This window comes from Aythya fuligula, chromosome Z, assembly GCF_009819795.1.
Source record: "Aythya fuligula isolate bAytFul2 chromosome Z, bAytFul2.pri, whole genome shotgun sequence".
NCBI lineage: Eukaryota > Metazoa > Chordata > Aves > Anseriformes > Anatidae > Aythya > Aythya fuligula.
This window is the reverse complement of record NC_045593.1, coordinates 43,582,074-43,595,950: the sequence shown is the minus strand read 5'-3', so window position 1 is coordinate 43,595,950 and position 13,877 is coordinate 43,582,074. Positions and strand designations below refer to the sequence as shown.

Genomic DNA, 13,877 nt, shown 5'->3' with positions numbered 1-13,877 from the left:
CAACAAATGGGATGAGACAGTTCCTCCCTAATGGACCGGCCTTTTTCCCCGAGGAGACAAGTTTCCGAGACTCGCGCTCTTAAGCGAACTTGCATTACGCTCTCCATCTCCTGACAGCACACCCGCCTCGCTTGGCCATCCCTGCTTTATCTCCCCCTCCCCAGGCACACACACACTTCCCTGGGACACCCGGAGCCCCACGGGGCGGGCAGGCTGCTCGGGGGGATGAGCATCTGAGCATCTGGGGGGGACGCTCCCGGGGGGTCCCCAGACCTCGGGGGACACCGCGGCGGGGAAGGGGGGGGGGAGGATCACTTTTTCCTCCAACCTGCCGGCACCGACGGGACCGAGGGGGCGGGCTGGGGGGTTTCGGAGGGGAGCGGACCCCCCTCGTCCCGGGGGCGGTGGCAGCAGGGGGATGCTGCGGCCGGCGAGCGGAGCGCAGCCTGACGCAGCGGCGGCCCCGGCCGCGGCGGGCGGGCGGATGGCGGGGGGCGGCGGCGGCCGCGGGGCGCCGCGGGGCTGAGGGGCGGTGCCGAGCCGTGCCGAGCCGTGCCGAGCCGTGCCGTGCCGTGTCGCGCCGTGCCGCGGTCGGCCGGGCGCCGCTGCAGGCTGGCCCCCTGCGGCTGCCTGCGGGGCGGCGGCGGCGGCGGCGGGCGGGCGGCCGGGATGATCCGGTTCCGGAGCTCCAGCATCAGGTCGCTGAGCCCGGAGATGAAATGCACCGTGCGGCTGCTGGACGACTCCGAGATCTCCTGCCACATCCAGGTGCCGGCGGGGAGAGGCAGGAGAGAGGCGGCGCGGCGCGGCTCGGGTCGGATCCGATCGCATCGCAACGGGGGCGCAGGGCCCGGGCGCGGCACCGGCACCGGCAGCTCCTCGCCCCCCGCACCTGGAGCTGGGGCTGGGGCTGGGGCTGGGGCTGCTCCTGTCTTGGTCTTGCTCTTGGCTGGAGCCCGCCCAGGCGAGGAGGGGGAACGGGGATGGCGGCGCCCCGGGGGTTCCTCTGGGGAGGGGTCCGGGGAGCAGCGCCCGGCTCGGGGGGCGAGGCCCGCGGCGTGGGGCGGGGGCGAGCGGAGCCCGGGGGGCAGCACCATGACCCCACAGCCCCCAGCTCCCGGTGAGACGCTGGCGGTAACTCCAGCCCACTCCGGAGGGCTTTCGGTGCCAGGAGCTGTGCGCGGGGAGGCAACTTTGCTGTGGTCCCCGATACTAACCCGGGGTGCCCCCCGGTCCCCGCGGGGAATAAGGGTGAAGCGGGCAGAGGCGAGCAGCCGGTGGGGTTCAGGGGGTGGGCAGCGTTTGTGGCGTGCAGGTGTTTTGCCTGTGCCGGACAGGATCCTGACGAGACCCAAACTCCGGTAGGAACCAGGCTGCGCCGATCGGCGCTTCGGGGGCATCAGCAGGGGCACCGAGGTGAGCTTGGTGGCCAGGTGAGGAACCACGAGTGGTCCTCTGCAGAGTTGTTCAGCATTCGCAGCTGGTCTCCCTTGCTCTCTTTTCCCCCGTGGTAGGATGAGACACCCACTGCTTTAAGCCACACCGGCAGTCTTGTACAAAGACCAACTGCATCTGAAAAATAAAGTGCCGTGAGACACAAGTTACCTTTCCACTTGAACCAAGTTCCTTATTTTGTTAGTTTTGGTGGGGCCATTTAAAGGCAGTGACACTCAGTCAGTACAGAGCCTGGAAGTCACAGGAAATAACTGAAACATCTTGTACCCATATCATGGTAATGCTCTCGCTAATGAATAGCGTGGTTATGAGATCATGGCTTTTAATGTGTAAGAAGCAGAATGGCCTTCAGAGTCCTTTCTCGGAGCCTAATGCAAACTTCGCGTAACTTCTCTGGTATCTTCAAAAATTAATCAATTTAAAATAAGGACATGAGATGGTGTGAAGCATTACAGCTCTGGAGATTTAAAGTGCTCAACAGACTTGCTTGTGCTAAAGAGTATGCCCTTTTGATGCCCACGGGGTACAAAAACCCAACCATTACATTACATTTTCTGTTGTGCAAGGTGAGGTAGTGAGCTCAGAGCTGGTTGAGTTGTGCTGCATTGCTGTGGCCCATTCCACCTCTAAGGTGTGCGGAGGAACTGTGTTCTGTGCCACAGTTCAACATATCTCAACTGTTCTGGTTCTAAGGATAACCTTGAAAATCCAATTCTATTATCAGCTAACTCATCTAGAACTGTATTTCTTGAATCAGCACTCCAAAAATAAATAAAAGGTGGGAATGATGCATTTTTTTTTCCTGCAACTTTCAGCTGAAATTCCACCATGGAAATACAGATCAAGATATTAGGAAGTACTCTGCTCTTGGCCACTTTGACAGAAACACCCAACTTAAATGAGGACAATTCCTGGTTCTGAGTTACATTTTGCTCTTTTCCCTTGCCTAAGGGAAACTGCCTAATCCTACGTACAGGTCACTACCCCTTACGTATATACAGAGGAGATATAACTTAACTGTACTATTTATTTATCCTCTAATACATGTGTAACTGTTGAGACACTAGACATTAATAAACCCCAAACCACTCAACTTTTTAACTTTAGGCTCTTGAACAGATCTATATTTGAACTTTGTAACACAGATAATACTTGCTAGGAGCTTTCACAATACTACAGTTTTATAAGTGATAGGAAAAAAAAAAAGTTGTGAGTTTGTTGTACAAATGCATTATTGATGCATGCATATTCAGCGGGACAAAATAGCCCAGATGATGTGCTGCTGGGTTAGCAGCAGAGATGCCAGGGTTGTGCCAGCTGGAACATGTTGGACAGCTGTGTTTTGGTCATTAAGAGGATAAGAAAGCCTAATTCTACAACACTGCGAAATGCCAACAGAGTCTCTTAAGGACGCAGGTTGCAGTAAAGAACAGTGAAATTCTGGCTGTGAGTTTTCAGGGGGAACAGAGGGGAAAGAGGCAGAGAGTCTGAGTGGTTCTGTATGTAGCTGATGGCATGCTGTGTGTTAGCCCTCCTAGTTTTGCCAGCTCCTGCTTTTTCATTTATATCTTTCTAGTAGTTGGCTTGCACACATGGTACCCAGCACCACCCCAGTACTGAGGTGTCTGCTAACTACAAACTTTGTGGTTGCGCTGTTGATCTCAGACCCTGCAAAACATGCAGTCAGTTTCTGGGCTAAAATGTTAAAATGTTGTGAGGTAGCACTGGGAAGAGCAGACAAGAGATGTGTTCAGGTGCAGCAGCATATATATGTGTATCTATACTTTTGCTATGTGAATTTCATAGTGCTTAGGTAGGAACATAAAATACAGTTTTCTTTTTAATATTAAAGTTCTTCCAAAGCAGTGCTTCAGCTACACAGGAGGCTGACAGTGCCAGCTTATGGAAACTGCATTTTGCAGTCAGCAGTCCAGTGACAGCATGCAGGGTGGTGTGGGGAGAATCAGAGATGAATCACGCGTTTGCAGGCTCCGGCCAACTAGTTACCGAGCTGCGCGACTGCCATGTAGGTCACCAAGTCGCCCAAGGCTAGGTTCCCCGCTCAGGGGTCGGGATTCAGCATGTCGTCCTCTTCATCTGAGAGACTTCATGACTGCAAATTAGCTGATGTGGTGACAGGCACAGTGATGGGTTGGGGCCCAAGGGACGCTAAACTAATTCCTGTGGTGACGTTTATTTTCCCCGTGTCTTTTGCTTGTTTGTGAAGCTTCCCCAGGACCTGTGCATTGCACAGTCTTACAGCAGCACTAGGGTGAAGTTGTAGCGGCACGACTGAAATAGAGAGGTTATGAAAAACCACCCAGAGGGCCAGCGGCCACTGTCTGTCCCTGTTTGCAGAAAGGAGAGCTGACCTGCTTGTGCAGACTGCCTGATGCAGCACAGAACCAAGGCCTGAAGGAGAGCAGTGGGGGAAGTAGGTCTTCAGAGGTACTGGAAGTGTGACTGGAGCAGCGGGAAGACCTCCTTTCTGGAGGTACTAGTGAGAGACTTATTTTCTGAGTCACTGAGATAACAAACACTTCACTCTTTTTGCAGGCTTAATGCAAAAAGTTCATGCATCTAGTTAACCTTTTGCTGACAGTAACCTAAATATTGCTAATAGTAAGGATTTTTTATTTTTATTTTTAATTTATTTTTATTTTATTTGTTTTTCCTCCTGGCTTATTCTGCACATTCTTGTGCTTATGTAGTGAGTAAAGCCAGCTGTCAGGGTCCTGTTATGGTAGCATTATTAAATAAGTGAGCACACCCTGCCTTTGGTAGTTCCACTTGTGTGCTTGATATAAGGTGTGGGCTTAAGTATACCACATTTAATTGAAGAGTCTCTCGAGCATGCTACTAGTGTTTTGTTATTTTTTTTTTTAAGCTATGAGTAAGCATGTATTAGGAACCACTACAGCTCTAAATTTATTTCTCTGTAAGAAGTTAAAAAAAAAAAAGTCCCTATCAAGAAAAATGTGACATTTAATATGTTATTCAGTTTTTAATTTAATAAAAGTTCTACTTGACTCCTTGAGCTGTTCAGTTCCAGCTTTACTAAACTGGAAATGAGGTTGGTGTGAATGAGCTTTTCTCTCTGCTGGAGCTTATTAATGGCAACACTAGTGAACTTTGCTTTCTCTGTGTTTGTTTGCAGAAATACTGTATGGCTAGGTCTCCCTGTGCAGCAGTCAGCCCATATGTAAAATCATTGCATTGTTGTGGAGCCTTTATAATGTCAGAGGCTTTGCTTTGTAAGAACTTCCCCAAACAAAAATCTGTATAGATATCCCCCAAGATATCATCTGGCTGCACTACTTCTTTTTATTTTTTTTTTTTTCCTTTAAAACCCATCCAAATGACTATTCGCTGTCATTTAGAAGAACAAACTTGAAGTTCTGGATGTGTCCCACTTTTGAGCAGGAGGGAGACATAATTTTAAGAAGCTGGTGTAGAAATCAGGAAGAAAACAAATGGAGCAAAGCTTCGGTTTACTTGTTTTCTGTTCTTAGCCCTTAGCTGAAAATGAAGGTGGAGAAGTCTGAAAAGGGTCATTACTTCTGCCAGGGATGATCCAGTAGCATAAGATGGCCTTGCACTTTCTTACTCCTAATGCAGGATCATGTGCAGTGTGAGTGCTGGTGCTTGTAGTTTGGCTAGTAGTGCACACTGTTCTCTCTGGCTCTTTTTGTAACACATTGAAAAACAGAATATTAAGTTCTTGCTTAATATTTTCTTCTTTGTCTGTATCTTGCCAAAAGATGATAAGTTTAATAGAAATCTGTTAACCAAAGAATTCTTTTTAAAATTCCCATCCCTCAATAAAGTGTAGAAAACAATGTAACATGCTGAAGCAGGCTGTGCAGTAGAAGAGCAGTGTCCATAGGGAAAAGAATCTCACTGTGAAGATGTGCTGAATATGTTGATGATTTGGGAAAATAAGTAGAAGAGGGAAGTGTGCGTGCAAAATGAATGAAGCAGAGGGGTCAGAGATGAGAACAAGGCAAAGAACCATGACAGTGGGAAGCGAGAGGTTAAGGGATTATGCAGACAGCAGGCAGGAGATTTAGTGAATTTATATTTATCCTGTAAGCGATGTCAGAGCCGTAACCAGCAAGCGCCTTGAGCTGCGGGGATGATGCTGGAACGGTTCAAAATAGTAAGACAAGATAAGGAAGGGGATGCAAGCGAGGAGGGATCTTGTGCCATGTTTTCTTGATCTATTTTAAAAGATGCACACTAGGGCTTGTATTCTTAACTTTGTGCTGGATCCTCTAATTGTACGATCGCAACAGGTACACATGGCTAGAGGTGCAGGTGAAAAGCCTGCCTAATTAAGCTAAGACTGTGTGTTAAACCTACTTCTGTTGTCATTTCATGTTTGATTAAATCTGCAGTAATGTGTTTTCTTTTCAGTAGCACTTACAGATGTGCTCTCAGCTTCTTCCAGGGCTGGAAGTGAAACAGTGAGTGGACGGTGTTACTAGAAAGTTACTAGGGTGTTATGAGCTCTTACTTATAAATGAAGTAATTACTTTATCTGGATGGATTTTGATAAGTGTTTGTGAAGCTCAGTGGTATCTTAGCAGTGCTTGCTGTATCCCAGGTAGGGGAGAGGCACATATCTACGTGTAATGCTAATGTGTTGCTACCACTTCACAAACTCTCCTGTTCTCTTTTAATTATTTTTGAATGAAAATATTTAAATTTTTAGCTTATGCAGGACTTTATCCAATACATACTAAGCTACAGATGAATTGCTTCTGTGTTGGATAAAGTTTGCTAACAGTGCTGAATTAGTTTTGTTTCCACACTCTGTGTTGTTAAATTTTTAACAAAGTCTGAAAATCCCGTATTGGTAAGAGTGCTCTCACTTTTCATTTTACTTATTTCCTGTAGATTGTAGTTGGTGTCTTCCTTTGAATTTTTGTTGCTAGTATAAAAAGATGGGCTACTTACCCGTGTGCTTAAGGACTGGCCTGATCCAATGCTGAAGAAGAACATCCATTTTAGTAAACACAGTGTAGTCCAATATTTCAATGTATTGGCATTTCAAGGTATTGGTAGGGCCTGGTGCTACAATGTGGGAGGAAAAGTATGAAAAAAGCATGTATCTGTACATGAAGTGGGTAGTTAACAGTGTAAAGCTAAAAGGGTAGTTATTAATTGAAAATGTTGGTATAATCTTTTCATTTTTGCCCACCTTTCTCTTTTTCTTTATAGATTTGAAACAAAATTGTTATGTTCTTTGTTGCCATGCATATTTGGGCACCGGCTGAACAGTAGGAGGGGAGCGGTAAGAATAACAAAAGGCAACTGGAAAATGGATAATGCAGTGCAGGACAGCTTAGCTCTCCAAACTTCAAATTGTTGGTTTGTTGGAGAGTGTCTCCTGTGAGACGCAGGTTGCTTTCTGCTTGCGTGAACTCAGATGCTCATTTGTCTCGACCGTGTTTTTGGCAACCCCTTAAAGAGAGTTAGCCTTCTTTCACTTTGAGATGCTCTCATCTGTCTAAGCATCTTTAGTGCCTTTATACAGACCTAATATGTGAAGCAGCTGAGAAGTGATCGTTTGTCAGAATCATTTGGCCCAAGATTAGAGCCCAAGTGAATCACTGTTAAGGAAGTAACCATGTTTTCACTTTTTACTTGATTTGCCTAGATTGAATTTTCTGTAAAATGCATGAATGGTTCAACAAAATACATCAGTGTCCCTGAAATTATCTTAAAAAAAAAAAAGAGGTTTGTGCTTTTTCTGTGGGAAGGACATTTAGGGAGATCTGGATTTTGCTTGTATGGGTGTTGCTTGTCCTCTGGAACTGACAGTATATAAAAAGCATAAGATTACACATTTAGAGAATGGGAAAAATGGTAGCTGATTTTACTGTTCCACCTCAAAAAAGTCAGCTGGATTGGGAAGATGGGAGGTTGATTCTTTCTCTGATAAAATGCTATTTTCTGTAGTAAAGGTCTCCATCCTTTTGGGTATTTAGGTTCGTTAAATCAAACATACTGGAAATGGCTTTTTTATGATCTCTCTCTCTCTCTCTCTCTTTTTTTTTTTTCTCCCCCCCCCCCGCCTTTTTTCTTTTATTGCCCCTCCCCCCTTTTCACCAGCCTCTGGTGTGGATAATATCAACCTGTTGGCAAGGTTCATAACATCTGGATAATCTTTCTCTCCTTTTCTTGTTAAAGTTAAGCTGTCACCAGATGAGTTCTTCTGTGTCTTTCTATGCTACATACGGAAAATATCTCCTCATAGTGCTTCCTTTAGCTAAAGCTGCCTGTCTGCTCCTTCATTGCTTGTTTGCTTATTATGCCTCATTTTTCTCTCTAATCTTGCTTTCTTAGTGCCCTTTTCTAGACCTTGCAAATTATCTTTTTGTCCAGATTGGCTTACCTTCTTGTTATTCTGTTTTAATTCTTTGTCTAGTAATGAAAACTCATTTGTAATAATTCCATAGCAATTAAATTAATACTAAATCTTTTTCTTTCTGGCATAAAAATTAAAAAAATCATACAAACATTCTTTCTTTTCCTCCTCCACTTTCAGCTTATTTTATTCTTTCCAGCTACAAGCACTCAGCTCATAAAAAGCATTCCTGATTTCCTCTTTTCAGGGTTTAATACTTTGATTTTGTTGGAGGTGAATGAATAATCAGCTCTTGCTGTTTCAGTCTTCTGTCAAGGTAGATGCTGTTATCCAGTTCACAGTTAACTATTTCAGTAGCAGGCCAAGTGTGAGAAGCAATCACTCTATTCATGGTTGCTCTTTGTGGGAGTTACTGAGTAACTTGATAAAGAAGAACCCAGGGATGAAGAGTGTACGTCAATATTCTACTAATGTTACATTTAGAGGAAATAATTGCCCTGGGTGAAAGTATAGCTGGAAACTTGAGATAAAATGGATCATACAAATATGTGTAATGGTAAGCATGTTTCTCAAGGTTGCTCACATCCAGAAATGAGAAGATATGGGCTATATCCAATGACTTATTTTTCAGCAGAAAGGTTCATGAATACAAGTAATTCCTAAAGCTGCAAGAACTGGAAATCTGGCTATTCAAGACTGTTACAATTCAAAACTTAAGTAAGTCTTAAGTGGCAACAAAATGATTGCTCTTTAAAAGCTTTCTTTGGAAAAATGTTAAACGAGTCAACATCTTCATTAAAGCACTTGTTATTTCTCCCTTATTTACTTAAACTCTAGAAGAAGTAAACAATCTGGACTGAAGACATTCTTTGTTCCTCCCAAACATATGGTCTCACAAGTATGTTTTTCCCATAGCAACTCTCTTTGGAAGAGAATTATGCTTCAAAAAAAAAAAAAAAAAATCTAGATTTGCACCTCTCTCTTTTTGGGTTGATGTTGTAACATACAAGCTTACTATGCAAGTGCGTGAGTTGCAAGCATGACTTTTGTATTTCTGACAAAACTGCGTAAAACCTTTTTTATTCAGTCAGTCCGTATGCCCTCATTTTGGTTGGTCTTTCATGCAACTGCAACAGAAGCAAGTAAGAAAGGGGATTGAAAAACAATCCCCCTACCTCCCCAAGCCCAAACACTGTCAGGCTAATTTAGAGCAGGATTTAATAACTTAAGTCTAAGGAGCCTAAAAAGCAGGCAATTTCAGTATTAATAGTGAAATTCTATGGAAATTGATGCATGAAGTTAAGGCTGTATTGGTACATGCATGTTGTTTCCAGGCATGGAGGCTATTGAAATGCTGTTGTCTCTGGAGCAGAGTAGGCTGCATGTGAACTGCCTTTTGGGAGTGGTTCCTGGGCCATTCTATCTGCCAGGAGCTGCCTGGGAAGCAGTCAGTATAAATGTTCAGTGGCACAGGGCACACCGATCTCAGACAGTGGTCCTAATGGCATGGGTGGTGGATTTCAACACTCCAGAATGCTTGATGTGTTTTAGAATAGATGCAATTTCCGCTCTCAAAAAAACAGACAAACGAACAACAACAAAAAAAGATGTTATGAATGATTGAACATATATTTTGTAGCTCTGATACTGATTTTGTGAAATGTCAACTGTGTTCATAACACTGTCATTCTAAATGGGAAATCTGAAGTATTGTGCATAACATCATAAATAGTTGGTGGTAGTTAAACTAGGAGCAGTAGTGGTTTTGGTAAGTGCTTACAAAATCACTGTGTTAGGTTCTGCAGCTGTAATCTTGGATATGAACCTGCAGTCTCTCCTGGAATGGCAGAATGATTATGATAATGATGATTATTATTTATTAATATTATCTTTGCAAGATCTGAACAACAGGGTCTAATACAAAAGTACTTTCCAGAATAAGCAGATTAGAACCTCAGGTTGTGATGTTCTATTATTTATTTGTTATTTTTACTGGCACAACTCCAAACTCTGTAATGGAGCAAAAAATGAGACATGGCTATTTCTTAGAAAAGTAATTGCAAAAATGCAGATGATGCCACTCTGCAGAGATACCAATTTCTTTAGGCTTTTCAGATTATAGTGCAACCCATCCTTCATTTCTGCTCTGTAGCTTTAAAATTGTAAAACAAAGATAAATACTTCAGTAGGAGAGTGATGGTTACTCTTGCATTAGATGGGGCAGTTACTCAGGGTGTGAGTTAAGATCTGAAGCTGTGTGCTATCAGCCTGAACTCAAGTGACTCCACTGATTTACCTTGAGACACTCAGCATGCCAGTAAGTGCAGTGCACTGACTCTGCTTTCTCCTGTTCGTGTGAATTTTCTTTAGCTCTATCCTGCAAAAAGAAGAGAAATAACAGAGGCTTTTACAGACGGTGCTGTGAATGATTCAGTGCGCAGACTGAGCCATTCACACAAAATTACTCCAGCAGCTTGCTGTGCTTCAGTCAGTTGCTAGGTGCAGAACCAGAGAGGCTTTTCTGTTTTGACTGGAGAATCCACTCACATTGCCAGGATTTCCGGATTAGTTTTCTCATACGGTCTGACAGTTTGTACTTTACAGCCACCAGAACTGGGAAGGCTGGAGTGGGAGTCATTGGTCCCCAAACCAAAAACTCCTGCAGGCCAGTATGCCTTAAAGTAGGCAGGGTGGCACGTCTAAGGGAAAAAATGAACAGTAATCAACACAGTTTAAGGACAATCTGTTGTCTGCTTGGTGTATCTGGTTATTTTTTTGTGTGTGGATTATGTGCACCAATTAGTAATCTTCATCCGGTAGTTTGTTGTGAATCAGAGGCTGGTTTGCATCTTGCCCAGAAGAGTTTATGCTGTAATTTCAAGGAAAATGCAATAAGGGAATGCATAATTAGCCTTGTGATGATGAGGCTGCACAAAGTAATTTGTGTAGTTGTCCCAAATTTGACTTAAGCTGGGGGGGGGCGGGGTGGGTGTGGAAGGAATACTACCATTGAAGAAGAAATTCTGACTTGGATGCTGGTTTGTATGGGGCAAAGATCAAGAATGTAGATATTTCAACACTGTGGAGAAGATGTCAGTATTCACTGTGCTTTCCCGGTGCTTGTACATGGTTTTTGTGTCTCTTAGGTGCACTTTCTGGTGAAGGAAAGTGTTCCTAAATTCATGATCCCAATTGACAAGGTAATTTTACTGTTCTAATTAATTTTCTTCCTCATTGCTAACTCTGTTTGTTTCAAGGTAAGAAGTGAGCGGGGTTGTGGTTAGGGTTGTGTGAATACCCTGCCATCTCTCCGTTGTGCAGAGGCTATTGCCATTTGTGAATTTAGCAGGAAGCACAAACAGATGGAAATGTTAGATGTAATTCTGCCCTGTGCACTCACTGGTTTTAATGTCTGCTCCTGCCTTTCAGCAATTTGTAGCTTACTGTCTTCTTCATCACAGAGGAAGATATCAATACCACGCCTAAACCCAGATCCCTGCAATACCCTTCTGAGACTGTCATTCAACCCACCAACTAGCATTTCTCTTCCTTCAGTCCTCTGGACAGTTTCTACTCCTTTCCACAGTGCTATGGTGCTTGTATTCATGTTACTCTTTTTTTTTTTTTTTTTTTTTTTTTATGTGGGGCAACATGCTGTTAGATGCCCAACAGAAATCTGTTAATAAATGTCATGGTTTCCTGGTTTGCCGATTCCTGTGATTATTTCACAGAGAAAGTTCAAAGAGTTTTTATAGATTTATGCTAATAATTACTTACATTTGTCTCATTGACTTTTTTTCCCCAGGATGCCTTTTTGGTTCATCATCTTGATGGTGATCTAGAGTTAGTCATTGAGTAGTAATTAGCAGAAGTAGTACTTTTTGATGTTCAATGTTTTTAAGATTTTTTTTTTTTTTAAAGTAATGTGACATAGTTTATTGGCTCAGTGAACTTTCTTGACTCCTTTCTCACAATGTTGCTGCTCTTGGCCACATATCATCTACACCTGGTAATGTGCATGTGTGTGTGTTGTATACCTCCTATAACTTACCTGTAATGGTCTGTGCAGTTTTAAGACTTTTACAGTCTTCATTGTACAGTATTTCATTGTTTGTGTCTTTGTTTTGCCAACTATGACTTAAAACAGTCAGGTTTTCTAACAATGAGGTCTTACATTAGATATGACAGTTTCTTTACTTTTTAGTCATTAACTAATTTATTCTTACCAGTTTAATTTCTTTTTATCAATGTAAAAAATCTTTTATTTCCATGGTCTGCTAGCCTGACCCCTCTCATCTCACATTGCATTTTTTTCAATGTTACCCGAAGCCTTAATAAATTTTATGTATTTTTAAAATTGCAGTCAGCACTTTTGGTCTTTAAAGTACATATTTTTCCCCATTCTTTGCATTTCAACTATTATGTGTTACATATTTCAGGAATTCTGGAAATATTTCTATATCCTGAGGTTTTTTTTTTTTTTTTTTTTTTAATAACATCAGAAAACACAGATAATTTTTGAAAACTAAAGCTGCCTTCCTTTCTAGAATAAATTTCCTGTTAAAACTCTTAGCACTGCTGACATGCTTTTCAGTATGAATATTCACATCTTTTAATTTTTTTTGTGTGTGTGCTAAAATTTGTTTAGACATCCTGTCTTGTTTACAGAAAATTATGTATAGTTTTCTGTCACAGGCTGATAAATAGTGGATATCATGTGCCCTGAAAAATTAGATACAAACTGAATGTTTTTGTATTCATAGCTCTAACATCTGTCATTTTAAGTGCTTTTTCACTCTGTGAATATTTATGCTATTGTTGCTTTGTGCTTGGAGATATTGTAATCCAAAAACTGCAAGGGAGTTGTATTTCCTTCTCAGTTTTTCCATACATAGCTGATATTCTTAGCACAGAAGACTTTTTGCTTTATTTGATGGGTTCCTGTTAAGTTGCTTTTGATATTTCTGGGTAACAGTATCTTTTATAGATCAGGAAATAAAAAGGAAGATGCAGATATGGATTTTGGTGATTTTCCCTTTCCTCCTACCACCCATGCTTGTGGAGCCCTTGGTCGGTGTGCGTGCGCTGATTTCTAATGGTGATTCTGGTGCCCTCCTCCTGCTTAGAAAAGTAAACAATGAAAACAGCACCAGGCACAAGGGGCAGGGACAACTGCACCTTGTTGTCCCTTTGCTTGCCTGTCTCAGCAGTGGGTGAATCCTGTGTCTGACCTGGGAGCAGAGCAGTGGCACACACTCCAAAGGTGTGGCAGCCTGGCGGCAGGGTCAGGAAGAGAGAGACACAGCCTTGCTTTCTCCTAGGATGTTGCAACTGGTCCATCTGATGGGTCTTGGTTTATGGAGGTTGATGGCTGGTGCAGAGTGTGGTGTTGTACAATGTTGGTTTTTTTTTGGTCTTTAACAGAAGAAATAGTCCACCTTACCCTTTTTCTCAGTGAAGAAAACTTTCACTTTCCTTTCAGCAGAACTTCTTTTTTCTGTTCACTGCACCAAAGTGATCTTTCCCCCTTTTCTAGTTTCTATGTTTTTCTCTCTCTCACTTTTTTTTTTTTTTTTTTTTTTTTTTTTTTTTTTTAAATAATAAGCAGGTTGCATATAAATATATAAATCTTTTTTGAAATTCCTAATTTGCTGACTTGACATCAGTTAGAGAAGACGAGAAGAGCTATGCTCACTGTGAACCTGCAGAGCTGGTTTGTGTCCTACATGTTTGGCATCTCTCTGAGAGGTACAGAAGGAATTGCATTTCCTAACCTATTGTTGTTTCCTCTGTCTCCAGAGGATTCATGGCTTACGTAGAAACTAAAATGTTTGCTTGAGGAAGATGATGACTGTTCTATCCTGAAGGCCAAATGATGAGGAAAGGTTATGAATCCACAGGGAAGTGAGTTTAATGAATTCTGTTTTCCTATTGTGTCCATACAGATTTGATATTGCTTTGTAATTAAAATTGGATCTGCTTCTGCAGAATGGTTTTTTTCTCATTTTGAACTATTTAGCCTTTCCTATGCATTCCTGAAATAGAACAG

The 13,877-nt window shown here is 42.7% G+C and overlaps 1 protein-coding gene across 1 annotated transcript in view; it reads left to right on the top strand.

The window, feature by feature from the left end:
- Positions 1-624: 624 nt before the first annotated feature.
- The window catches only part of FRMD3 (FERM domain containing 3), a 153,118-nt gene continuing 139,865 nt past the window's right edge, over positions 625-13,877 (top strand). The window contains exon 1 of the mRNA XM_032206751.1: positions 625-768. Coding sequence (XP_032062642.1) covers positions 670-768 — 99 coding nt within the window. The 5' untranslated portion in view covers positions 625-669. The remainder of the gene's footprint in view (positions 769-13,877) is intronic.